This window comes from Acanthochromis polyacanthus, chromosome 15 (genome assembly GCF_021347895.1).
Source record: "Acanthochromis polyacanthus isolate Apoly-LR-REF ecotype Palm Island chromosome 15, KAUST_Apoly_ChrSc, whole genome shotgun sequence".
NCBI lineage: Eukaryota > Metazoa > Chordata > Actinopteri > Pomacentridae > Acanthochromis > Acanthochromis polyacanthus.
The window spans coordinates 22,667,950-22,693,900 of record NC_067127.1 but is presented as its reverse complement, the minus strand read 5'-3'; the positions used below and the strand labels follow the sequence as shown (position 1 = coordinate 22,693,900).

General features: G+C 40.7%; 1 protein-coding gene across 1 annotated transcript in view; it reads right to left on the bottom strand.

Annotated features, from left to right (window-relative positions):
* dntt (deoxynucleotidyltransferase, terminal) overlaps window positions 1-25,951 on the bottom strand; it is a 123,779-nt gene that overhangs the window by 67,757 nt on the left and 30,071 nt on the right. The window contains exons 4-7 of the mRNA XM_022217234.2: window positions 16,763-16,933; window positions 9,989-10,060; window positions 9,663-9,786; window positions 6,014-6,146 (exon numbers count right to left, since the gene is read on the bottom strand). Coding sequence (XP_022072926.2) covers window positions 6,014-6,146; window positions 9,663-9,786; window positions 9,989-10,060; window positions 16,763-16,933 — 500 coding nt within the window. The remainder of the gene's footprint in view (window positions 1-6,013; window positions 6,147-9,662; window positions 9,787-9,988; window positions 10,061-16,762; window positions 16,934-25,951) is intronic.

The window sequence follows — 25,951 nt, the reverse complement described above, 5'->3', positions numbered from 1 at the left end:
TTTCTTTAAATTAAGTGCGACAAAGAGCCGAGCTGTCGATCTATAAACACGTTGTGTAAATTTAGCCAGTCTACTCTTTTATTGCGTGAGGGAAAATATTAAATTATTAAGTGTTACCGCACAAAGCCTTTAAAATATACATGGTTATTTACAAATTTGTGGGGAGGACAAGGCGACATATATGAATAATAAAAATGTGGGAAGTGTTGCTGCTGCTGCTGAAAATGTTGCAGAATGCGGTCATCTGCAAGGAGGAGGTAGTTCAGCTGCACTTTAAAGTACCTGGTCTTGGAAATGAAACAGCTTCATTTGTAGCAATGTATCATTCCACCTTGTATCATCCTTCCTATCTGAATTTTCATGCCAACCACAGAAAAGCAAGGCGATGATCAGGAAGATATTACATGAAAAGAAGAAAAAGCAGTATGTGTGCGCAGACTATGCGTCATGATCAGACGGTTTGTTTTGCTGTTTCCATCTGTGAGCTGATAATAGAGTTGGTTTTAAGAATCATGACACCCTGAACCAAGCTGATAAGGAATACTTATCTCAGCTGTTGTTCAAGGCAAACCATACAGGGGAGCTCAGCTGCGGTTCAGGCAGACTCCACCGGCCTCCTCCTCATCAGTGTCACTTTGAGTCACTTTCCAGTCAGTCTGATGTTAAATAAGATCTACAGCAGGGACTTGCCGGCTTCACACCAAAATACATACAGTTCTCTGCCACACACGATGGTGGTAGAAGTAATATTTTCAAGTTAATCTATTTTTAATCCTCCCCACAACAAAACCGCTTTAAGACTTGTCACCCGCCCCCCACAGCTGTCCTTTCAATAAGGCTAATGTCAGTGGGATCAACATATCCTCACCACGCGGTTTCACTCTGAAGTGGTTGACAGCTTGAGTTTACTGGAGCATGCTGCTTATTTTTTGAAACTTTTGGGAGTTATCGCTTTGTGTATCTTATCCTGAGATGAAAGCTTTGCCACAGTCGAGTATATCTATTTAAGGAGTGATATCGTATATGTGCATTTCCATTTTTGACAAGCGGCTATCGGCTGGAAAGATAAAGCTAATGAGAGACTCAACATCATGCTGGAAATTATAGGTAAGTAAATCGAGCCTTGACAGGACTTTAGGAGGGAACATTTTCAAATATGTCACACTGAATAAAATGAGTGGATTATTAGTGCTGCTTCCAGCATCTTAAAAAGCATTTGAACTATTTTGGTGCATCAGGCCTTATATCGCCTCCTGCTATGTTTAAATCATATCTGGAGAATCTGTTTTTCAACAAGATAAAGGTAAATTACTTACTAACTCATAATGTACAAGCCATCGTTCTTCAATTACAGCTCGGCGTGATTCCAATTAGGACTCACAAAATACTCCCCAAGTCTGCACCAAATAAGAGATGAAGTAAATGTGTGCTTCATCTCCCAGAGTTTGAAGCCATAAAAGCTCTCTCACAGGCCCCTTTACACTTTGCAGCAGACTCCTGGCCCATAAATCTGGAGCTGTTCCTCCCCTTCATTCTTGATGTTAACTATCCATGATGCTCTAATCACTTTCCTCATCTCTCTTACCACATTTTCCCCTTGAGGAGCAGTTATTTACATAATCAGATATCATTCCAGCTGCCATTTATCCTTTTGAAGATTAGAGATATTGGATTTTTTTTTTCTTCTTTGATACCATCTTTACGTAGGAACATTGTACACCTATAAACATGGAGACAAATTAAATTTACACCATGGTCCAGGCTTTAAAGTGAGGCTGTGTAGTTTCTGAGGGGAGAAATAACACAATTTCCCTCAGATGAAGTTCAGGCAGTAAAACTGACTATTCAATAAACTCAGGGATTTTACTGCTTTATCCGTAAGGCCATGTACTGTATATAAAAGGTAGATGTAGCAACCATGACATCACCTGTTGGTTTGTGGACAAGCATTTCATAGACCTGAATCTGGCATTTGGTCATCCTCAACTTTGTCTTTTGGAACAAGACAGGTAGATTTTACTGAGCATTCAAAGGAGCTATACACTGTGATAAAGTAGTGACCTATTTGACGACCCCAGTCTAGAACTTATCCCATTTTATCATCTATTTTTTTCTGAATGGGACCATAATTTACTAAATGAAAACTATGATGTGCTGAAGGAGATGCGAAACAAGAACTTGAGACTATAAACTCCTTCAGAAAATGTTTACTGAGATAGCAAATGAGAAGTAGTGCAATTTACTTGAGATGAGAGGAGATGAGATGAGATTAACTTTATTATCCCGGAGGGGAAATTAAGACGTTCCAGCAGCACAATGCAATAGTATAAACAGCAATAAAAACATAGAAACTGAGCTAAAACCAGCAAGGAGACAAGAAACACAGCGGGCATCACACAGAAGACCAGGGCCAAAAAGCAAGGACAACATTGCATTCCGGGAGACAGTTCTTACGAGTTGTACAGTTTTATGGCGGTGGGTAAAAAGGAAAGTCTGTAGCGCTCCGTTTTAATGATCGGAAGTGAGCCTCTGGCTAAAGATGCTCACTCTATCCTGCAGGTCATCATAGAGTGGATGAGAGGGGTTGGCCAAAATAGAGTCAGTCTTGACCCTCATCCTCCTATTCATGACCGACTGTAGGTCTTCCATTTCTAAACCCACCACCGAGCTGGCCTTATCGATGGTCTTATTGAGCCTGCTGCGCTCCCTGGCTTTAATACCTCCACCCCAGCATACCACCGCATAAAACAAGATGCTGGCTACCACAGACTGATAAAACATCTGTAACAGCCTAGTGCAGACATTAAATGACCTGAGTCTCCGCAGAAGGTACAGTCTACTTTGAGCCCGCTTATGGACTGCCGCCGTGTTGTCTCTCCAGTCCAAGTCCTTGTTTAAGTGGACACCTAGAAATTTGTAGCTGTCCACTATCTCCACTGCTTCCCCACGGATGGCGATGGGTACTGGGGTCCTCTTTCTGCCCCGCCTGGGATCAATCACAAGTTCTTTGGACTTTTTTGGGTTCAGGAGCAGATAGTTCTGCTCAGCCCAGGCGACGAATCTCTCCACTGCACCCCTGTATTCCTCATCCCTGTCCCCGGTGATGCACCCCACAATGGAGGGGTCATCCGAGAACTTCTGGAGATGACAAGATCCGGATCTGAGGCTAAAGTCAGAGGTGTAGATAGTGAATAGGAACAGAGACAGCACGGTTCCCTGGGGTACTCCAGTACTTCCCAACAGTACATCAGACTTACAGCCCTGCAGCCGCACGTACTGAGGCCTCAGGGTGAGGTAGTTGGTGATCCAGTCAACTGTGTTGTGATCCACATGCATTGCTGAGAGCTTCTCAGCAAGCCGGGAGGGGCGGATGGTATTAAACGCACTGGAGAAGTCAAAGAACATGATTCTCACCGTACTCCCCTTCTTCTCCAGGTGTGAGTAGGCCCTCTCCAACATGTAGATGATGGCATCCTCCACGCCAATTTTGGGTCGGTACACAAACTGCAGGGGATCCAGGGAATCACTCACCAGGGGCCACAGGTGCTGAAGGATCAGCCTCTCTAGGGTCTTCATGACATGGGAGGTTAATGCCACTGGTCTGTAGTCATTCAGCGAGGCGGGGTGCGCTCCTTTGGGCACCGGAACGATACACGATGTTTTCCACCGCTCTGGCACCCTCTTTAGTCTCAGTGAGGCATTGAAAAGATGTTTGAGCACATCTGCCAGCTGTTCCGCACACATCTTCAGCAACCTAGGGCTGATGCCATCCGGCCCAGCAGACTTGCCCTGGTTCAGCCTCCGTAATTCCATCTTCACCTGGTTGGAGGTCACAATCAGCCCCTCACTGTGGGGTGATGATGATGGAGGAGGAGAAGGGGTGGACGCTGCTTGGGCAGAGGGGCAGGGGGGCGGTATAGGATGTGCTGGGGTATAAGCTGGAGGGCTATGGGGAGGGTCAGCCTGGGAGACATTGGTGTCGAACATGTTAAAAAACATTTTGAACTAATTGGCTCTGTCCTGGTTTCCCTCAACCACCCGGCTGGTGGACTGCTTGTGACCGGACATGATGTTAATACCTCTGCATACCTCCCGCACATTGTTTTTTGCCAAGCTCTCCTCTACCTTCCTCTTGTAGGTGTCTTTTGCCTCGCCGACTTATAGACCTCTTTCCAATCAGACTTATTTTTGCAGCCAGAGGAATCGCCCCCTGCTGGCTGTTAAAAATAATGCAGATTTAAGTCACTTCCCTATTCAGACCTAGAAACTACACCCATTACACCCAGGATTGGACTTCTTTCATACTAACTTGCTCTAAAGTCTATACACATAAATTTACACATGGTTAATATTAGTCAATGTGGATACTAAAACAAATTTTTCTGTGTGCTTTTAATAGACACTATTGTTCCCCATTATAATTCTCAGAATCACTGGTTCACCACAAACTTGTGTCTCTGAACTGTATAACCGCTGGTGATCAAGAAAGTCATCCTGATCACAGAGGACCCCTCTCCACCCCCTACTTCACTCCTTCCAGTTCCTCCCATCAGGCAGACGTTACAAAGTCCTACTGGCCTGCAACAATATCTATTAAAAAAAAAAATCCTTTTTTCCCCACTGCAATAACCACCCTGAACAAAATGAAATACAACACTGAACACTATATATATATATATATATATATATATATATATTTTTTTTTTTTATCGGCTGCTATTTCTTTTCAACATTACTTTTAGACGTCTGTACTTTATGAGCTTGTGTTTTAAGTGTGTTTTTATGTGTTGTATTTTTATTGCCGGAGTATTGTCAAATGAGAATTTCTGTCACCGTTTGGGACAGAAAATTTAGCTATCTAAAGGACACGCACACTGCTGGACAAATCCAAATGAAAGGACGATTTTGTAAAAACACAGCTGCCTCTGTTAAGTTTTGATATTGGTGTCATTCCAAACTTGCAGTTGGCATTTGGTGCAGCAAATATTTGCTTTTAGTACAGTCAAGTCTCTTGATTTCTTATGTACTAGCAGCAAAAACAACACAATAAGTAAAAAAATCTGTGTATATCAGTATATAAATTATACCAGTACTTTTCCTATTAAAATGTTTGTAGTCTGTGGAATTGTTGCTCGTGAACTTCTTTGTTTGTGCTATTTTTTTTGAGTACTTTAATTGCTAAATTGTTGTTTAGTTTTATCTCATAATTGTCTCTTGTAGCCACAGTGGTTGTTGTTTTGCAAAAGTTACTTGATCTCATTTTAAAGTCAGTCTATGGTAATTTTCTACTAAACTTTCACAAGCACAAATATGTTAAAATATACAGAAAACTTCCAGAGGGTTTTTAAAGAAAAGGGAGAACTCTGGTAGCATTTAATGTTTGCTGCCTAGACACTACTAAAGACCATCAGCTAAGCTGTGGCAGTTCTGTCACCCCTGTTGAGAGGCAAGCGCCGGTCCTTACTGCTAGACTGCTTTTGAATTATTTACCTCACATGCCACTGGTTATGGCTGGATTTTTACAACACGACCAAGCGGAGTGCTCCACGCTTACTCAGGCACAAAGCACTGCACATAAAAAAGAGCAGCACAAAGAGGTGGCAACGAAGGGAGGCACCGGCTGTGAGCAAATAGTTGCACTCAGCAGGTAGCTTTGCAAGAACACTCACCATGCAGTCTGAGACCGACAACGTAATGCATTTGAGCATCTTAATGTAAGTGCAAAACATGATTGACTATCAAGTTTTTTTTCCTTTTACAATGCAGAACAAAGGAGTGAGTGAGCGGTAATCTGCTGCGATAAATGTCAAATTAATCCATTTTGTCCAATAATTCTTAAAAACCACACGAGAGCAGCTCTGATGCCTCCACCACACGCTCAGTCTGTGACCTCTGTGGTCTGACAGTAGTTAAAAAGAATTAGCCACATGGGAAACAAGCAGACCTCCTGAGACTTTCCTAATGTCTTTGTATCTCCCTGTGCATAACCAATTTCAGGAGACAAGCCTTGTACCTGCGAAAGCCACCTGTCAGTGCTAGTATGGCGTCCGGTGTGATCACATGGACAGCTTCGTCAATAATGTTCCCCAGGGCTCGGGCCTCCGCCTTACTGACAGCCCTCGAGATGTCTCCATAATGCAGGAAACCTGCAGGGAAAAGACCACATGTTATTAGTCTTCGAACCAGCCATCAATCACAGGCATTTGCTCTGGGGAAGTGGAGAGTCAGGGTGAATTAAAAGCAAGGTAAAAATGTGATATGTTCTACAGGCTGATAGAAGGCGACTGATGGTGTACGTCTGCTGCAAACACCAGAGGATCACAGTCGCTGCAGAAAGTGATAAATTATAACTGATGTATTGATGTGTATCTTTTGATTTCTTGACACTCACTTTGAATTTCCTCCTCTCTTTGTGCTACAGAGAAAGCATAAATTCAGAGTGATAGCACCAATTAATTGCATAGCCCTTAATGATAATTTTGTCTGGGCTGTGGTAAAATTAATGGGATAGTTCATGCTGCTGCACTTTTAAGATTTACAGAATAAAGTGGAGAGATCAGGGGTCAAACACATTTTCCATGTCAAAACTTTGCATTATTTCTCCGCACAGAGTGGAGACTGCAGTGTTCCGGATGGTGGGTTATGACCAGTTTGATGAAGATGTCTGTCAGCATAATACATTATCGGATGGAGCCTCACACTGAATGGGAAATTGTGAGCAGTGGAATATAATGTTTTGAGTGGAGACATGGAGTGCTACAGTATGTGCATCCAGAAATATCCTGAGCAATCATGAGACAGAGAAATGATGCGCATAAATGAAAAGTTACAAATCAAGATTCTTTTAACTTCCACGTACTCCATGGAATCTCTAGAAGCCGGTTTTGCTGTACTTCTGTTCTCTCAGGCAAATGTTTTAGATTTAAAACATCATCATCTTGCCTCATCTTAAACAATAATCACTGCAAACGTTTACTCTAAACTACAACTTTTTCTAATGCTCGTCCCTCTGTTTTCAACCAGTTTATTTTTTTTAACTATAACAATTCTATGTTGTTAAGGATAGGAAGGTGATGCCAGAGTAATAGCAGGTCCACCACGTTGGTCCAGAATGAAACATCTCATCACCTATTGCTTTGTGCACTCATGGCTTCTCAAAGCCTGCTGATTTTCTTTCAGCATCACCAACAGGTTAACATATGTGGTTTGAGTTTGTGTCTGCAATTCAATGCGTATTATTTATAGTTCAATGAACTCTGGTGATGCCTTCACTTTTCATCGGGTCATGATTTTACACTCAGGACTTTGGTTTATGGACAAATGTCTTTAAAATGAATGATACCCGTATGAGCCTCGGCTGACCTAAACTCCCAGTCTGCTGACAGAGACATCCATCACATCTGTATTTTATAAACTCCTCAGACTAAATAAACAATAAATCTAAAGTGATCACAGAGAGGCTATGAAGGTGAGTTATGGCAGAACATGAACACATATCATAGGAAATTTGGATCTCTGCACACCACAAAAGTTTAAACTCTGGACCGACTGAAATACATCCTGAAATAAGTACATGCTTATTAGCAAATGCCTGCATAATGGCATGCTAAACTGAAGTGTTAACAGTGGTAAAGACTGTTTTCAGTTTAAACTAAAGGTTAAACTGCAAAAATGACAAGCAATACCATTATGAGGTAATGTCTACAGGAGTCTCTGCTATGGGCTGGATGCTTTTACAACTCAAGGCCAATATGAAGGGGTTTGGAAGCAGAGTAGTCAAACTCACTTTCTGTAGTTTCTGAGAAAAATGGGTTCAAAGAATGAGCTAACATTTGAAGTGCCACTGTAATGCTATATTTGGGTTGTGGGTTCGACCAATTTGCCACCAATATATAGACCATAAAATGTTACAGAAATTCCATGGAACTCAGTTTGGATTTTTGGTGGGTTAGACCACTCTGCTTCTAACCTCAACTGATGCCTTTTCTTTTTGCATGTCCACAAAGGTACACAACGTAAGTTAAATATTTTGGCCGTATGCGGCTCATAATTTGTGGCTGCAGAGTGTCCACATTGGAAGTGTGCCAACAATGTATGTGCTAGGAAAACAAATGGTTCTTTAAACAAATGCATGTATTGAGGAGAGCTTGTACGAGTGTATTCTCTGTCATCCACACCTTTATAATTCATGATTAAAAGAGTTCTAATTACAGTAATCGCTGTTGGACTTTAGAGGGATTTAGATTTGTACATGCTTCCCATCGAGGGTGCCGAAATACAGTCGCAAGTTCTAGATTCTTTAGAAACTCTGTGTGTGGGTTATTCAGAGACATCCTCAGGAGCCCAATGCAACTGTCTGCATAGCACTCATGTTACTATAGTGTGAATAGAAACATGTGTGTCCACTGTATGCTTCCAAGGTCACCATAATTTAGCAAGTATTTGGGTAGCGTAGGTAAGCGGGGTAGCACTAGGGACCTTGCCCAACCGTCCTCACTGAACAACTGTGCCCTGACCAGCCCATGATTTTAACCATCAATCTCCCATACCAAATTAAGGGGTGCTAGTTACTGAGCGACCCAGCTATAAGCCCAACTCTGTACTTGCTACAAAGAATGTATGCATGTATCAAATTTCATGGCAATCCATAAAGTAATTGTAGAGACATCTTACCAACAAATGTCAACATTGTGGTGGTATCAATCCATCTAGTACCTCACTAGCAGCTACTTACTGCGACAGTTCACAGGATAAGTGAAGAATTTGGATAGCAAATATTGCAGGAGCAAAAAGCTAGATTAATCCTCTGGAGGCCATGAATGTTAGTAAGAAACATGATAATCCATCCAGTAGTTGTTGAGATATTTTGTAGACTGTCCGAGAGACACTGACAGTAGTAAAAGTATGTCTCTGGCATGGCTAAAAATTTAGGCTGTGCTATTTTAACATGAATGCAAAGATCGAAAACTGCTGCAGAAAATGAATGTAGAAGCTCTGCTTTTATCTGTTTAACTATTTCTTCACAGTGAGCATTACAGCCTCACAGAGCTGCTGAGGACTCCTAGTTCTTCAATGATTTTTAGCACCAAATTGCTTCCCTCTTGTTCTGTCAACAATCTCAAAATCTTTATCCAAACTCTGCAAATAGAGTAAACAACAGAACTACAAAAGCAATGAAGAATGAATCCCAACACAAATATGAACCAAAATCTAACGTATCAAACAAATTATAACTCTCCCACTGTGAGTTAGCAACCTCTCGTGGCCTTTGCTTTGATGCCCAGCTCTGCACTGATGATTGATGGGGCTTGTATGCATTCAGAAGCAGAGACTCTCCTCCACTGCCTTTATTCACTAATTTTAAAAAAGAAGAATAAAAAAAAAATACCCCTGCTGCCTTTTCCATTGTGATTTTCAACAGTAAAATCCCTGCTGGTCACTTCTCTGCTCACTTTAGAGAAAACACATTAAACATCGAGCCTCACATTAGGAGGCTCCTCTGAGACCAGAAAGTATAAAAAAGTCCCGAATGGCATGTGGGCCTCTGCTAGAGAAATTTAACGATTAGGTCTTTGAGCCTTTCTTGGAAACAAACTCGAGTTGAAATTTTCACTCTGTAATTTGTGAAGTGGCAGAGTGAAGATGGTAAGATGTTGATGTACCACTTTGTTGCATCCGGTTGAGATGAATGCTGGGTTCTGCCAGAATGTCGCTGAATGAGCGTAGCCCTCTGCGGTACCACTTCTCTCCTGTCTTGGGTCCAACCCCAAACACACTTGTGAACAGCTGGCAGGAAAAGAGGCAAGGACGTAATCAAGAAGACATGCTCTGAAATGACAGGCTCTTCTCAGAAGGGCTTAGCATTCAACGTGGAGAAGAGCTGTGTGTCTTCAAGAGATGGCAAATGCAAATCATTTTCACAGTGGTTTCACAACTCCACAGTGGATAAAGCAGAAGAACAAGCAGGTTGTTTTTCCCCCCCACTGACCTTCAGTGTTTGATACCTTTCATCTGAGAGTATTTTCTCGACTTCAAACGAGCGGCCATATTGAAGGATCTCCTGCAAAACATAAAAGTAGATGGTATTATTAAGGAGAGTGCTGTCTGTGTCAATATCAACACGTTTTCCACTGGTTTCTGTTCCATCAGGCATTAACGAGGGGCTCCAATTTGCTGCTCATTTGAAGGCCACATCCACGGAAATCAGGTGTCCTCATTTCCCTTTTCTTTTCACAAAACAACTTTGTTGTTGTGAAATCTGGAATTAATGCCGGTTTTATGGCGTTCATAAAAAGCCCATGATGTTTTCCCAGCTTCTATTGTTCGCTCTGGAACAACTTCCTCCTGCATTTAATTGTGTGGCGCTCTCAGCAGAGCACTACTAATTTGCTGGTCACAGTTTAACCGTTTTCATTACGAGAAGGCGTAAAAACCAGGTAGCAGCCATCTAGTTAATATCAGCCAGTTTCCGTGGGGAATTGTGGAAGGAATGAGCCTGTATATTTTTGCTTTACAATAGGTGCCCGTGTGCATTTTAAGCCTGTGCATAAAGGATGACAGCTAGTATCAATGAAGCAGTGAACCTGAGATCCAGACTGTGAGTACAGTGCAGTTTGAAGCAGCCTTCACTGCTCAACGATGCATCCACCCGTCCACCTCTGCTTTTCAGCCCTCCAGCTAAGGCCAACCTCAAACTCTAGGATAATGCTTCAACACACTCGCTGCTCTGGGAAAGACACACTCCCTCACATGCACAGCACCTCCCTCTCTTTCACACACACGCACACAGAAAACACACTGACTATTCATCCCCAACTCTGCCTCGGTGCTCCCGGACTTTCATGTCAGTTGGTTTATATCTTTTCACCACTTTGGATGTTCAGTCAGCAGTGAGCTGTTCAGTCGCTGCTGACAGAGTGTCACTCCGATGTTCACCGGCACATCAAGCGTTTTGTTTTTCCTCTGTTTGGTTTCACTTTGTTTTTCATGTCACATTATTTTCTTGTTTGAGTGGCGATCTGTTCAAAGAGACAACCTAGCGAGAGGAAAACATACGTCTGAATCGTGTAGAAACAAGAAGGAGAGGTCACTGGCAGGCGGTCTAATTTGGTTTCTTTGAGACATTTATGTTATTTTGTTTAATGAATCGGCCTCGGCGCTGACAGATTTGACAGATTTGGAGTCTTGCTCTGTGTTTGTTGGGTTTAACACGTCAGAAAGTTGGATTGCAGAGCTCACCTTGTTATCCTACAGGGACCCGGCACTCTCTCTCAGCATCATTTCTCAACACTTTCCCTGACAGCCTGCCATGATTTCTGCCCTGAGATCGACTATAGGTGAGAGGATGAAGTGACCCAATAAGACTTTTTTTTACTCAAAGATGAAATAAATGTGTCTGATGTCTGTCAGTGTGTGCTGCAGGTGTGCAGCCTAGCAAGTTCTGTTAGCGTGTCTGTCTACTCGAAAACAATTTTTTATATATTTTTGAAAGATTGGAGTCAACATCGAATTTTTTTTTAACCTTCAGTACCTGACAGCAAATGTGTTCTGCAAGATGAAATTCCACTTTGGCATCTCCTCCAGAAAGCATATTTGTGCAGGTGGCTGGGCTACAGATTCAGCTGCAGTCTTCTTGATGGCACAATAAAACAATATGAAAAAAAGAAAACTCCAGCAAAAATAATTTTTTTTCTCTCTCTTTTGTACACTTCAACTAGTCTTTATATCTTAATGAAAATCCAACTTGAGTTTATCATGCTCCAAGCATATAAAGACCGTTTCTTGCAACAGACGGCTTCTTCATCACATTGATGACTCATTATATCCCTGTGGTTCTACTAGACATTCCTTATTTACAAGACTATTTGTGCTATTCTGTGCTTTTCTTGTAAAAAGTATCAGAAGAGCACCAACAATGTGTTTGTCTATTCTTTATATTCAAATCATTTAAAGTCCCCTTCCAGTAAAAAACACATTTTTGACCTTGCTAATGTGTCTACATGGTTGGGGGGGGGGTTATATACTGGAAGGCACATTCTGAAGATGACCAGTCAGTGGCTGAGATGGTTTTAAAACCATGGATTCTGACTTCCAAGGATTCATATCTAGCAATCCCATCAGCTTGCAGGGTGGGGCTTTCTGTATCATTGTTCTTTTTCAGGATTAGTTTTGGGGTGGAACACGAATGGCTGAATCGCTCCATTATTACAACTTGTCACTGTGAGGTGTAGAGTAGTTTTACAGTGCTGGAGCAGAGATGTAGGTAAGCTGGTGTGCTGGAGCTGTCCGCAATTGAGACATTGCGCATACTAGAGGAAACAGATGCATATACATAGTCACATCTGAGCCATTTTAAGGCAGGGACGGATTATTTTCACACATAAAACTTCTAAATATCTAACTTAGATACAGTGAGATGAGCTGTCAGAGTTAATCAATGACCAGAGATGGCCCTCAAAAATAAAAAGCTGAGTGATTTCCTAAACCTGCTGTGAACTATAGTTTTAGCAAGAGGAAATTGGGTACCATTCTAGTTGTTATAGAATACAGTTCAGAAATGTTTTCAGCAGCAGATTAACAAACATTTGGACCAACATAAATTGGCCCTAAAAAGATTCCTCCTGTTGTGATGCGCTTCTCAAAAATGAGGATTCTGTCCTTTCGACTTTTCTCTTGACATCGTTGATGCGATTTGAGTACAACAGTTGATTCCATCTTTTTTGTAAGCTTACAATATAACACACATTGCTTGCTTTTTTTTGGACACGTCATAACCTTGAATTTACCAGCACACATTTTCGTTAAATATAAGTTATTTAAATAATGCAGGACTAAAGTATACCTTAATGTATTGCTGAATGTCATTAGGTATATTAGTTTTATTGGTACATGGTCCACACATATGACTCAAAGGTAACATGACTGGTGATGACAAAATAACATTTAATCAACTCACTTAGAACTTTTAACCAACAGACATTCTAGTTATAGACAAAAGATAGTCAGAATACATTGGAGCTTAATGGGAGATGGTCTGCTTGTAGTCAGTGTGACCCATGAACTCTCATGGGTGATTACTCCACAAACATCACATCTCTTATGATAAGATCAGACATGGTTCAGATGGTTAGTCCATATTTAAGTCTACTTCAGATATATTTTCTCAGTTGCACTAGTTGTAGATTCTGTCTACTGGAGAAAATGAGCAAGTTTCTCTGTGTGAACAAGGAGCTGATTCTCTGGTGCTACTTTAATGTACAATCCTAAACAACAAGAACAACACTCTCCTACTGTTAGCACTGCCATGACAACAATGTCATTGATAGGGTCAAACTCCTTAGGCAGGTAGAGCCTAACCCTAGAAACAGAAAGCTGGATCAGTAGTTCTATTCCAGGGTATACTCAGGGGACATACAAGTGACATAAGGCACATGTATACCCAGCCCGATCTCACGAGGATTCGTGAAACTGTCACGTAAATTTTTGTTTCGGTTTCGTGCGCACCAACACGATTTCGTCATGTTTTTCGTGCCGCTCTCAACGAAATGCACACCAATGTATTTTAAACGGCGGACTATTCGTGCCACTCAGAACGTATTTCAAACGAATGGGTATATTATATTTTTAATGTGAAACCGTTGCGAATCCAACGCTATATTTTGCATTACATCATCCCTAACCATAACCCGGTGGTACACTTACCAATTTGTATAGGAATTTAAAGAATGTCCAAAGGGTGCAAACGCGATTGTAAGAATGTCCGACGGCTGCAAACGTGATTACACAAACAGTATACGCCGATGGACAGCTTAGATTGTCATGAATCCGCCGGTATAAACCACTTTCAGATGTGATTACCACAGCGGGTTTCGTTGTGAGCAACACGAAAAACATTTCGTTGTGAGCGGCACGAAAAACATGACGAAATCGTGTTGGTGCGCACGAAACCAAAACAAAAATTTACGTGACAGTTTCACGAATCCTCGTGAGACCGGGTTGGTATACCACATTCATCTGGGGACAGGACTGCTGTGGCTACACTGTAGCTTTGCTAACAATTTCTTGATCAATAGGAAATATATTTCAACAAAGAAACACATTGCGTTTATAACACAAGGTATATGCTGGATACAAACTTAATTATTGTTTGCCTCAAAATTTAGACCAAAGTTGGAATTTAAGAAGCCCTGATCTCAGTAAGTCTCCCTTCCTTACATTCTTCATGTGCTGTGTTGTCTGTCTTGCATGTGCCTATCAAGGACTTATACTTTTGTACCTTAATCTGTGTAACTTTTAAAGAGTTTTTATTTCTGACATAATGTCAGCCCTCTGGCATTAATAAATTGCTTTTTTGCTATGTTTCCTCTGACAGAATTCTGTCCTCAAAACTCCTGATTCACCTGATTTTTATTGAAAGAATTTACCAAGCAATGACTTCTTAGCAATCATGCATGTGTTATACCATTTAAATATTTAAAACCGAACCACCATCAACACCCACCACCGGGCCTACAGGATTACTGTCAAGGGTGAGTGAATTCTTTCATTCACTTCATATCACTAAGTACAAGTCAATAAAGATCAGGATGTACAATAATAAGACAATCATCCCATTGATTTGGACTATTTTAGCTTAATAATCCCATCACCTATATTTAGCAATACGACAAGCTACACACGTGGACAAAATTGTTGGTACCCCTCAGTTAAAGAAGGAAAAACCCACAATTCTCACTGAAATCACTTGAAACTCACAAAAGTAACAATAAAAATTTATTGAAAATTAAATAATCAAAATCAGCCATCACTTTTGAATTGTTGATTAACATAATTATTTAAAAAAACAAACTAATGAAATAGGGCTGGACAAAAATGATGGTACCCATAACTTAATATTTTGTTGCACAACCTTTTGAGGCAATCACTGCAATTAAACGATTTCTGTATTTGTCAATGAGCGTTCTGCAGCTATCAACAGGTATTTTGGCTCACTCCTCATGAGCAAACAGCTCCAGTTGTCTCAGGTTTGATGGGTGTCTTCTCCAAATGGCATGTTTCAGCTCCTTCCACATATGTTCAATGGGATTCAGATCTGGGCTCATAGAAGGCCACTTTAGAATAGTCCAACGCTTTTCTCTCAGCCATTCTTGGGTGTTTTTGGCTGTGTGTTTTGGATCGTTGTCCTGTTGGAAGACCCATGACCTGCGACTGAGACCAAGCTTTCTGACACGAGGCAGCACATTTCTCTCCAGAATGCCTTGATAGTCTTCAGATTTCATCGTACCTTGCACACTTTCAAGACACCCTGTGCCAGATGCAGCAAAGCAGCCCCAAAACATTACTGAGCCTCCTCCATGTTTCACCGTAGGGACAGTGTTCTTTTCTTCGTATGCTTGGTTTTTGAGTCTATGAACATAGAGTTGATGTGCCTTACCAAAAAGCTCCAGTTTGGTCTCATCTGTCCAAAGGACATTCTCCCAGAAGCTTTGTGGCTTGTCAACATGCATTTTTGCAAATTCCACTCTCGCTTTTTATGAGTTTTTTTCAGCAGTGGTGTCCTCCTTGGTCGTCTCCCATGAAGTCCACTTTGGCTCAAACAACGACGAATGGTGCGATCTGACACTGATGTACCTTGGCCTTGGAGTTCACCTTTAATTTCTTTGGAGGTTGCTCTGGGCTCTTTGGATACAATTCCAACGATCCGTCTCTTCAATTTGTCATCAATTTTCCTCTTGCGGCCACGTCCAGGGAGGTTGGCTACTGTCCCGTGGGTCTTGAACTTCTGAATAATATGAGCCACTGTTGTCACAGGAACTTCAAGCTGTTTAGAGATGGTCTTATAGCCTTTACCTTTAAGATGTTTGTCTATAATTTTTTTTTCGGATGTCCTGGGACAATTCTCTCCTTCGCTTTCTGTTGTCCATGTTCAGTGTGGTACACACCTTTTCACCAAACAGCAGGGTGACTACTTGTCTCCCTTTAAATAGGCAGACTGACTGATTATGAGTTTGGAAACACCTGTGATGTCAATTAAATGACACACCTGAGTTAATCATGTCACTCTGGTCAAATAGTTTTCAATCTTTTATAGAGGTACTATCATTTTTGTCCAGGCCTGTTTCATTAGTTTGTTTTTTTAAATAATTATGTTAATCAACAATTCAAAAGTAATGGCTGTTTTTGATTATTTAATTTTCAATAAATTTTTATTTATTGTTACTTTTGTGAGTTTCAAGTGATTTCAGTGAGAATTGTGGGTTTTTCCTTCTTTAACTGAGGGGTACCAACAATTTTGTCCACGTGTGTACTTTCTAGTCTTAAAATTCATTTCTTGCCTTCAAAGTAGCTGCTAATTATTTCATAACAGTATAAAAAGGAAGTCTGAGGAACCTGATAGTTGCAAGGTGAGAGAGGTAATTAATCACAGTAAACATTGCATCATTAATTGGAAAGCTTTCCTAGTTTGAAAGCTTGAGAGTCAGCTTCTAAAAATGCTCATTTTTAATTTTATTTTACAAGCCAAGTTGTCAGAAAATCAAACCTGGAGGACAAAAGATGAGCAATCATAGGCAGAAAATTATGACAAGTAATTTAGGCCTTTGTTGCTTAAAAGCGTTTTCCATTCTTTCCATTTATTACAGCAGCCCAAATTAAATGCTGCCGTTTCCTGACAACACTACTCCACATATGACAAAGATGGATTGGCTGACAGCTGGACTCTGGATTGTGTGAACTCCCTCTGCATGCTGAATCTGGGCCTTACCTCCATGACAGCCTTGGAGTGTTCCCCCAGGCAGGGCAGGTCCTCTGTGGCCCTCAGACACTGCACCGCCCAGGGCAGACTCTTCAGGACAGATGCAGCTCTCCTGAAGGCCAGGCATGGACCCTCCATCTCGTTGAATTCACAGCTCTCTGCCAGTACTTCGAATGCATCCTGCAGAGGGAGGTAGGCAAGGACAGGAGAAGAATAGTGTGGGTGATGGAAAAACACATTTCTACATACATGTTGTAAAATAAGCATTCAAATGTGTTTTTTTTTTTTTTTTTTTTTGCAGGAATCTGTATTAAGCAATGGAAAGTAAGAGAAAACCATGAAGAGAAAAAAAGACCAAGTAAAAATGTGTCAGATGTGCATTCACATGTGAGAAGCATTGACCCATAAAGGAAACCAGACAGAAGTAGGAGCTCCCTCCATTTCCTTCCCCCATTCTCCCTGTCTCTTTTCCTGTCCCTGTGCAGTGAGAGCTGCTGCATGTTGCATTCTTCTGGGTGACCGGACAGACATTAGATGCTGGTGAAAACCAGACAGGAACCTGTCATTTTCCACTTGTTCACAACAGGTTCCTCAGGGGACAGTCATGGATTTCCCCTTTATAAACAACATATTTCCTCAAACAAGACACAGCCAGGAACCTGTCAGGAGTAAAACAATCTAAGAAAGCACAGACTTTCTACGACATTTAGAGCAGGTAAGGATGAGATATCCACATGATTCTTAAATTTTAGGAATCCCATAGCATAAAAATCCTTGTCATAGATCTGTCCATTATTTATACACCACTCAATCCTCATTAGGGACGCGGGGGTCTGGAGACTATCCCAGCGGACTTAAGGTGAAGACAGGGGACACTCTGGACAGGTCACCAGTCTATCACAGCGCTACATATAGAGACAAACAATCATACTCATGGACAATTTAGAATTACCAATCAACCTCAGCATGTTTTTGGACTGTGGGAGGAAGACAGTACCCGGAGAAAAACCACACATGTACAGGGAGAACATGCAAACTCCATGCAGAAAAATCCTGGGAAGGCTAGGATGTGAAGCAGGGATCTTCTAGCTCCAAGGTGCCAGTGCAAACCACTGTGCAGACTGTTTTTTTTTTTGCATACATCTTTTATGAACACTATAGTGTAAAATAAAAACTATGAAGATATGAAGCTGGTCACTTCTACCCAGATCAGGTGAGAGAGTGTAAAGAGCAACAAAATCAGTTAAGACAGTAGGATGTGGTGGCAGAAGGACTTTGCTCATAGGAATGTGGTTTGAATCCCATGAGAAGTCAAGCAACATTGTGACTTTTGGATTGACTACTTTGCCTGTTGTTGGTTTAGACTAGAGAAGGGAGAGTGACTACAAATTCTGACTTCTTACATCTTTCCAAAAAATCTGCATACTGCAGCTTTAAATATTTCTATTAATGTTGAAATTTGTACACAAATTTCAAACTAGTGTGTAGATTACATTAATTGGTGCCGCGTTGTGACTGCACATTCCACAACGAACAAGCATTGCTTAATAGTGCTTAACAGGCGGTGACATGGCGACACGACCCTTCCCATTTCAGAAATAGTTATTTGTCTATTTGTGATTTTGTTCAAGTATAACCCAGCAAAGAATGGACAAATGCACGAAGCAATTCTTTAACTGTTGATTATTCCACTTTATCTGCATTCAAAATTCAAGCCGTTTGTTTTTGGACTTACAGAAGATTAAGTGAGAAAAAAATATCATTGAACAACTTCAGAGTCACACTTTCTGTAAGCAGAATGCATCAGCACATCAAACATTTAGCACCCTGCTAAGCTTCACAGTTATCCAGTTTGAGCTACTGTTGCAGAACTAAGTGGTGGAAAAAATGTTACACTAGTAGAACTGGATCATCATCACTATAATCATTCAATAGCTTGAAAAGTAATACTTTAAAGTGGGTTATGACAAACATTTTAAATGTCTCAGATGGAGCCAGTTGGTACAGACTCAAAGAGCAGCAGGTACTATTTGTAAAAGGAGCAGACTTCTGAAAAAAGAAAAAAAAAAAAAAAAAGTTCCCTCTCATTGAAACAGGAGGGTAGAATTCTGAAATAAGGCATCAAGTAGTTCTTTCTATTTAGCCATCAGCTTAAAAACAATCAAAGACATCACCAATAAATTATTTGAAAAACTACAGTACAGGAGCAGAATATCAACTGCAGCTACTGAAAAAGAAAGCAAAGCACATTAAAAATGTCACAGAAAAGTAATTTGAGACAATTATCACATTTCACTCATTTATAAAAGCACATAATACTAATGTGTTGCTGGACCAAAAAAAAAAAAAAAAAAAAAAAAAAAAAAACCCAGAGCCTCCAGAGTATTCTTGCCAAAACCTCACAGCATTTTCTGTTGCGTGCTTCTAAATGATGGAGATGTGATAATTGCATGCGTTATCTGACCAAGCCGTTTTAATTTGGTGTAGTTTTACTCTGTATGCCTCCAACAACAATGCATTTCTAAGTTTTATTATGCTTCAAATGAGGACTTGTCCCCTTATTATTTGCAACATTTCAGGAAAACTTGTTACAGTACAGCAAAATCAGTTAAACTGCTGCTTATTGGCATACGGTCTGTCTGGTAAGTCCATTTGTTTGGATCAACGATAACGATTCAACTGCAACAACACGCATATGACACAGAGTGTCAACTACCCTAACTCTAGCAAACTACCTGCTGTCACTGAAAGGGGTTTAAAGAATTAAGTTCAATAAATTGACAATTCTAATAAGTTAGATTGAAATAGTTATTTTAATCCATCCTCTGATGCCCTGTTTCCACTCTGGATCTAGACCTTGTAGTGTAATTTTTTTTCTGTAAAATGTGCTAAAATGAAAGATACAATTAGCAAAGGCTATTAGACTGAAGGCCAGAGTTAAAACAAATGTATAAAATACATGAATATTCTAGTAATGACTGATGTTTTGATGGCATGGTGTGTGTCTGTGGTGGACACACACACATACATAAAGCTGGAAGACCACAAAATACAGCCTGTAACTGTTACACGGGGCTCTTGAGAACCCAGGCGCAGACAGAGAGAGACTGGCAGATTGGTGAATATTTTAAAGGGTTTTATTAAACAAAAGTCCAACCTAATACATAAACGGAGAGCTGAACTGGAGAGAGGGAACAAAAAACCAAACTATACTAAACTCTACGAGCTAACGCTAGGAACGCAAGAACAGCTTTTACACAACAGAGCTAAGGAGAGGTACTCACACTATCGGGAAACTGACAACCAAGGGGGAAAAACATGCAAAATCCAAGAGTAGACAGAAGCACAACAGAGTCCAAAAGGGGCAAATCCAGGAGGGAGGAGAGCAAGAGTCTATGAGCTGGAAAAAAGTCCAGAGGTCGCAGATTTGCTGGGAAACAGCATCTATGATCCAACAGAGACTGAGTGACTGGGCCGGGTTTAAATAGAGAGGAGAGCTTGTGGACAGGTGAGCTGAGTTTACTGATTGCTGCAGCTGACAGTCATTGAGGTAATCAGCAGGCAGAGTGCAGGTAGAGCAGGAGGGCGAGTGGCAGGGAGAGAGAGAGAGACATGAGGGAGAGGTGACAGACAGGGAACCAATAAGGTAGGACAAAACCGAAACAGATCAGGCAACAAGAAAGGAGGAAAAAGAGGAAGAAAGGGGGGAGAAGGGCAGGGACCAGGGCAAGATCCTAACAGTAACTTTGGTGAGAAGATACATGCTTTGTAGAAAATTATATGTGGAGTACTCAAAATATAAAATCTAAACATAAAGCAATAGAACTTTTAAAAGAGGTGTATCAGAAACATGGCAATACATAAAGGTATGATATGCATAAAATTGGTCTTAAAATAATAAGCCTGAACATGTCTGGGTATGTTCGCTGTAAAATATGTCCTAATGGTGAAATATGATCACCTGATGTCAAGATCTGACCAGTGGATTTAGAAAAGTATGTGGTTTAAAATTGTCACTCCAGTCATACGCTCTGTAAACATGGAAAGACGACCAACTGTCACAACATGAAAGGCGATGCACAGCTCAATATTTTTAGTTTTTCTTGGGGTGTTAATCACTGCTAACAACCAATCCTGGATTTTTGTCGCCAATAAATCCTGTTGCCTCCAAATGCTGACTTCTCTTGGTGATTTTCTGAAGATCTTTAAACATTTGAAAACCGTCAAGTCTTAGACTCTGGCCCATGATTTATGATTTAGGTTCTACTTCAACCTGAGGGCTGGGTTGTGCTAGCCTAGCCGCGCTAGACAACCCATGGCAACGAATTTAATTCTCTGCCAGGGTGGGTCTAGTTACCCTCGGTAAGCCTCGAGGCTGGATGCTCCTAAAACTGGCCGACAAATCACCATGAAGTGTAGAGTCAGAAGGCGGGCGTAACTAAGTGACGACAGAGGCGCGACGATTCTGACAGAAACAACCGGAAACAACTAGCCTAGCCACGCTAGACAACGAATTTAATTCTCTGCCAGGGTCGACAACAAAAACGACAACAGTCGTTGAGCTCCATTAGCACCGACTCTGAATAATCTTTCTGTTAACATGTCTGTAATATACTTGAGCTTCACCCATTGACTGTATAAATAAGGCTTCACCGAACCTGTGATTTCCGGCGCTCTGGGAACTACGTCAGCCTATCCGTTGCACTGATTGGTTGTATACCTACCCAATTGCTGCAGAGTGATTTGAAAGACAACCTTTAAGCCCGCCTCCCTCCCTGTCGAGAGTTCCTAGACCCTTGTGTCTTCAGACCTGGGTCTAGCGCGGCTAGGCTAGGGTTGTGCCTGAAAAGGCTAGTTATATGTGGATAATGCTGTACACTTTTAAACAGACAGGCATCCAAAGTGTTGCACTATTTTATCAAAAATGTAGCAGAAACAATTGTATAAAGAGTAATCCTGCAAACTTTTGCCTTTTTCAGATGTGGGGTATTGTACAAGCACACACTGTGTATAAAAAAGGGACATAGCAGGGCCCAGCAGGGGGCGATTTCTCTGTTTGCAAAAAGAAATCTGATAGAAGACCACAAGAAAATGACTTGATGTTTTTTTTTTTACCTGAGTGTACTTTTTTAAATTGATTCTGTGGTGTTGATTGCTAGTTGTAAGCCACTTTCAATACAGCATGCTATTGATTTAGTAAAGTACAGTCCCATTTAGAGTATAATAGACAATAAAGCAGGGTATTCTTTAGGTTGGGGTTCCCATGCGATTGACTGGTCATTACATTAACATCAGATCAGGTTTCAGAGGAGTAAGATGGCCCCTGCCAAATTTCAAATTGGAGACAACGAAACTTTTGTCAACAAACCAGTCGGTGATGTCACAGTAACTACAGTCCATCTTTAACATGCTGTCTACAGGTAGGTAACATCGCTTCTTCAAAAATCTGTTGATATGATGGCATTCTGTTATTCAGACATACTGGAGGGTATTTTATGCCAGTGTTCCTCTTTGTTTCATTCAGACACACCCACAATAGTGACACAGAGAACCAGGGTGCATGTGTGATACCTTGTCATTTAGTCACAGTTGAACAGTAAATCAAGGTTCTAGGAGCTACTAATCTACAAGAGACTAAACCAAACCTACTAACATCTCAGCTTGTAGATATTTTTAGCAATATGACCACTTTTTCTCACAGTAGACAATTTAGAAAAAGCACAACTGTTGCTAATAATATAAACATTTCTGTTCTACTCTATTGCTGTTTTGTTTGACGCAAATGTCTCAGGAAAGTATGATGGCCTGAACAACAGCAGGATTCTGAAACTGAAGCAGCACAGTGGGTCAATATATAATTGTGGAACTGTGTGTAACATAGTTGACATTTTTGCTCTTTTCAGGCCTATAACCAAACACCACATTGCATTTTTAGAGAAAGATTCTTCTAAAACTTTATAGAATTAGCTAAAATTGAAATTAAAAGTAATTCATAAAAATAGAAAACCCGTTGACATCCAATATATCCACACTTGACTCACACACTACTTTATATTAAAAAAAACTAAGAAAGCCCTGGAGTCTTATCAGTCTTTTCTTCAGGAGGAAATGACATCATGTGGAGCAGGTCATGTGATCTGGAATTAACACACTTCCTTGAGAGGTGCTTTTGTAATGGGTAACTTAGTTGAAAGTGATTTTTTTGGACACAGATACAATTTGTTATTTTCCATATAAAATTTGATATATTGCCAAAAAAGAAATATCTGTCATGATTGTCTCAGTTTAATAAAAAGAACACAATCAAAACATTTCTTTCATTAACTCATTTTGTCATTGTTTAGCTAATTAGAAGGTGGTTGTTATTAAATTCAGACAGCTGTTTAGTTGACATTTTAGTGATATCCAGTCATTTTTTTTATTAATAAGTGATTATTTCCATAATAAATAATTGTGGATGTTGTAAAGGCATGATCATAGTGAACATAACGTTAGCTTTTTTTGCTTTTACTTTTTTTTTAACTTTTCAAAAGCGTTATGCAAGAAATATTGCATGGGGTCAATTGGGTCAATATATATTTGGTTCGCCTGTGCTTTTTCTACCGTTTACTACATTTCTCAGTCATCCTCATGATGTGCTACATAGGAAACAAATACAGACCAATGCAGCTGCCTACACTGGCTACAAAACAGTTTGTACTTTATTTTCAGTTGTTAGGCATATCCACAGTCGTAAATATCTCCCGGTGCTTCAGGCTTCAAGCACTGTCAGAAGGGCTTCTGAAGAACTGTGTAGTGTAGACGCTGATGAAAGACCACAGATGCTGCGGATGTCCGGTTGTTGTTATACACCGCTACAAGCGACCCTTTCACCTCGAATTCAGTAATTTGAGCATTAACAACAAGCTTTAAGCCATAAGAAAACCAGCTACTGAGTGTGTAGCATCGGTTTGTAATCATTAGCATATGGGTCAGCGGTCTTTCCAACTCTAGCGTGTTGCTTTGTACACAAATTAGTATTGTCTAACAGAAATACAGTGATAAAAACTGATATCAGCTGATGGACCAGTGCAAAGTGCATGAAGGAAAGCTGCAGAATGCTAAACCCAGCAGCTGAACTTAAAGCTGCTACCAGAGCTCAGGATAGATTTCACCACATGTATGCCTTCATTTCCTCTCTCCCAGCCAAGCCACGATCTGAGGTCACTGCACCCCCCGCAGCCCTGTGCAGACATGCAGCCTCAGGTCAGTGAGCTGCAGACTTTAGTCCAGCTCACCCAGGAGATGCAATGACCTGATTACTGCAGCACATGTAAGGGAAACGGCTCTTTACATCGCACTAACACACACTGCACACACGCAGCTGGGCTCTCCTCTCAGCATGTGACAAATAGGAAAAGCCAGCTTGTTACCGGATCGCCGATAGGGCACACTTGTGTTGTGCAAGTGTTTAGTGAGCACGATGTGTTTCAAGCAGTTTCTGTTTGGACCAGTGATTCAGGGCTTTTTGAATGTCTACAGGGTAAACTTTCGATTATCCAAAATGTAAAAAGATACTAACATAAAACAGCATAAGAATATCTGTACTGTGAGCCTGGTACAAGATTCTTGGGGGCAATGTACTATATCAAGTGAAGAGACTAGAAAGCAGACTTAAAAAAACAAAAAACTTTTACTACTTGTGCCCTACATTTGGAGCTAGCTAACATTCATGTTTTCAGAGCAGTCCATACATGTCCCATACATGCACGGTAGATCAGGTATATATGTTCTGTACATGCACACTATTGCTCTTGCACTGCAGTCACACACAGAAAGAAAGCTCGGGCGACACCCAGACGTGTGAGGTGGAGTTCTTTTGGACTCACAGAGAAACCAGCCTTTGAGTAACAAACCTACTGAGGTACAATCATGTGACAATTTACACTACCGTTCAAAAGTTTGGGGTTACTTAGAAATCGATCAAATTAGAATCAGGGCTTCCAGATCAGGTGTCAGTGATTTTAGCTCTTCAGTGACCAGTGGAATTCGTCTTAAACCTCTCACATATAGGGTCTGCTGTTCTCTTTGCTCTCGAAATGTGTGCCGTCACCAGGCCAAGATCTACAAACCTATCTCAGACCCTCAGAAAAAAAAAAGTATGCCTATGAGTCTCCAAATGGTCTGAAATAAAACATTTTACTGCAACAAAAGCCATCTACAATTGGCGTCGATTCCAAAAGACTGCCAATTTGTCCAGGACAGTCTACCATGTCTAACTGAGGCCAAGAGCAGACTGTCTGATGCAAAAATAAACTCAGAATTACATCACAGGATCATCACATCACTCTTGTAATTGTAGGTGCCAAAATAGTGCATCCACAATCAGATTTCACTAAATTGACTTGTATGGGAGGGTGTCAGGAAAAAGCCTTTGCAGTCCACAAAGAACATTTAAGCAACAGCATAGTCTGCCAGTGAACATACGGGCAAAGAAAATATTGTGGAATATTGTGCTTTGGACAGATGAATCAAAGATTGAGTTGTAATTGAAATGTTGTGGGGTGGATTTCACTCTAAACATCTTGCAACTGAAGGAATTTTTAATGTGAGAGTGATCAGAAATTACACTTTAATTACCACCAACAATGTCTAGTGGGCAATTACACAAAACATGTCAATAAAGTTATTTCTACTAAAGGGAGCTGTGTTCGCCTCTGAAGACAGGGGTGTACTTAATTTGTCCACTGAATAGTATAACATCTGTTGGTTTTGGTTAAATAAATAATCCAAAAAATCATTTTCCTTGTAGTGTTGTTTAAGCGTACCACTTTTATCTGTAGGCACTGAATCAAAGAGGATCAAATGTTTGCTTGTTCAAATGCAGCATGTCAAAAAAAGCCAACAGTTTTCACTGTATGAGCTTAATTTTTCACATGACTGTTTATCCCTTGACTCCGAGAGTGTTTTTGCTGATTGCTTTGGTTTATGGCTCACATATTTGCTGCTTAGTGTAAGCTCTGTCTCACTGCTCTCATCAACCATTTACTTTCAGCCATACAGCAGGCAATTGTTTTGGGAAAAACAAAAAAAAGCTCCATTAGACCTGCTGTACTCCACAACCACCTAGCCCTATACACTGCCTGTCCAAAAAAAAATGCCACTTGGATTTAACTAAGCAAGTAGATAAGAGCCTTCCATTGAATAATTACTGCAGTG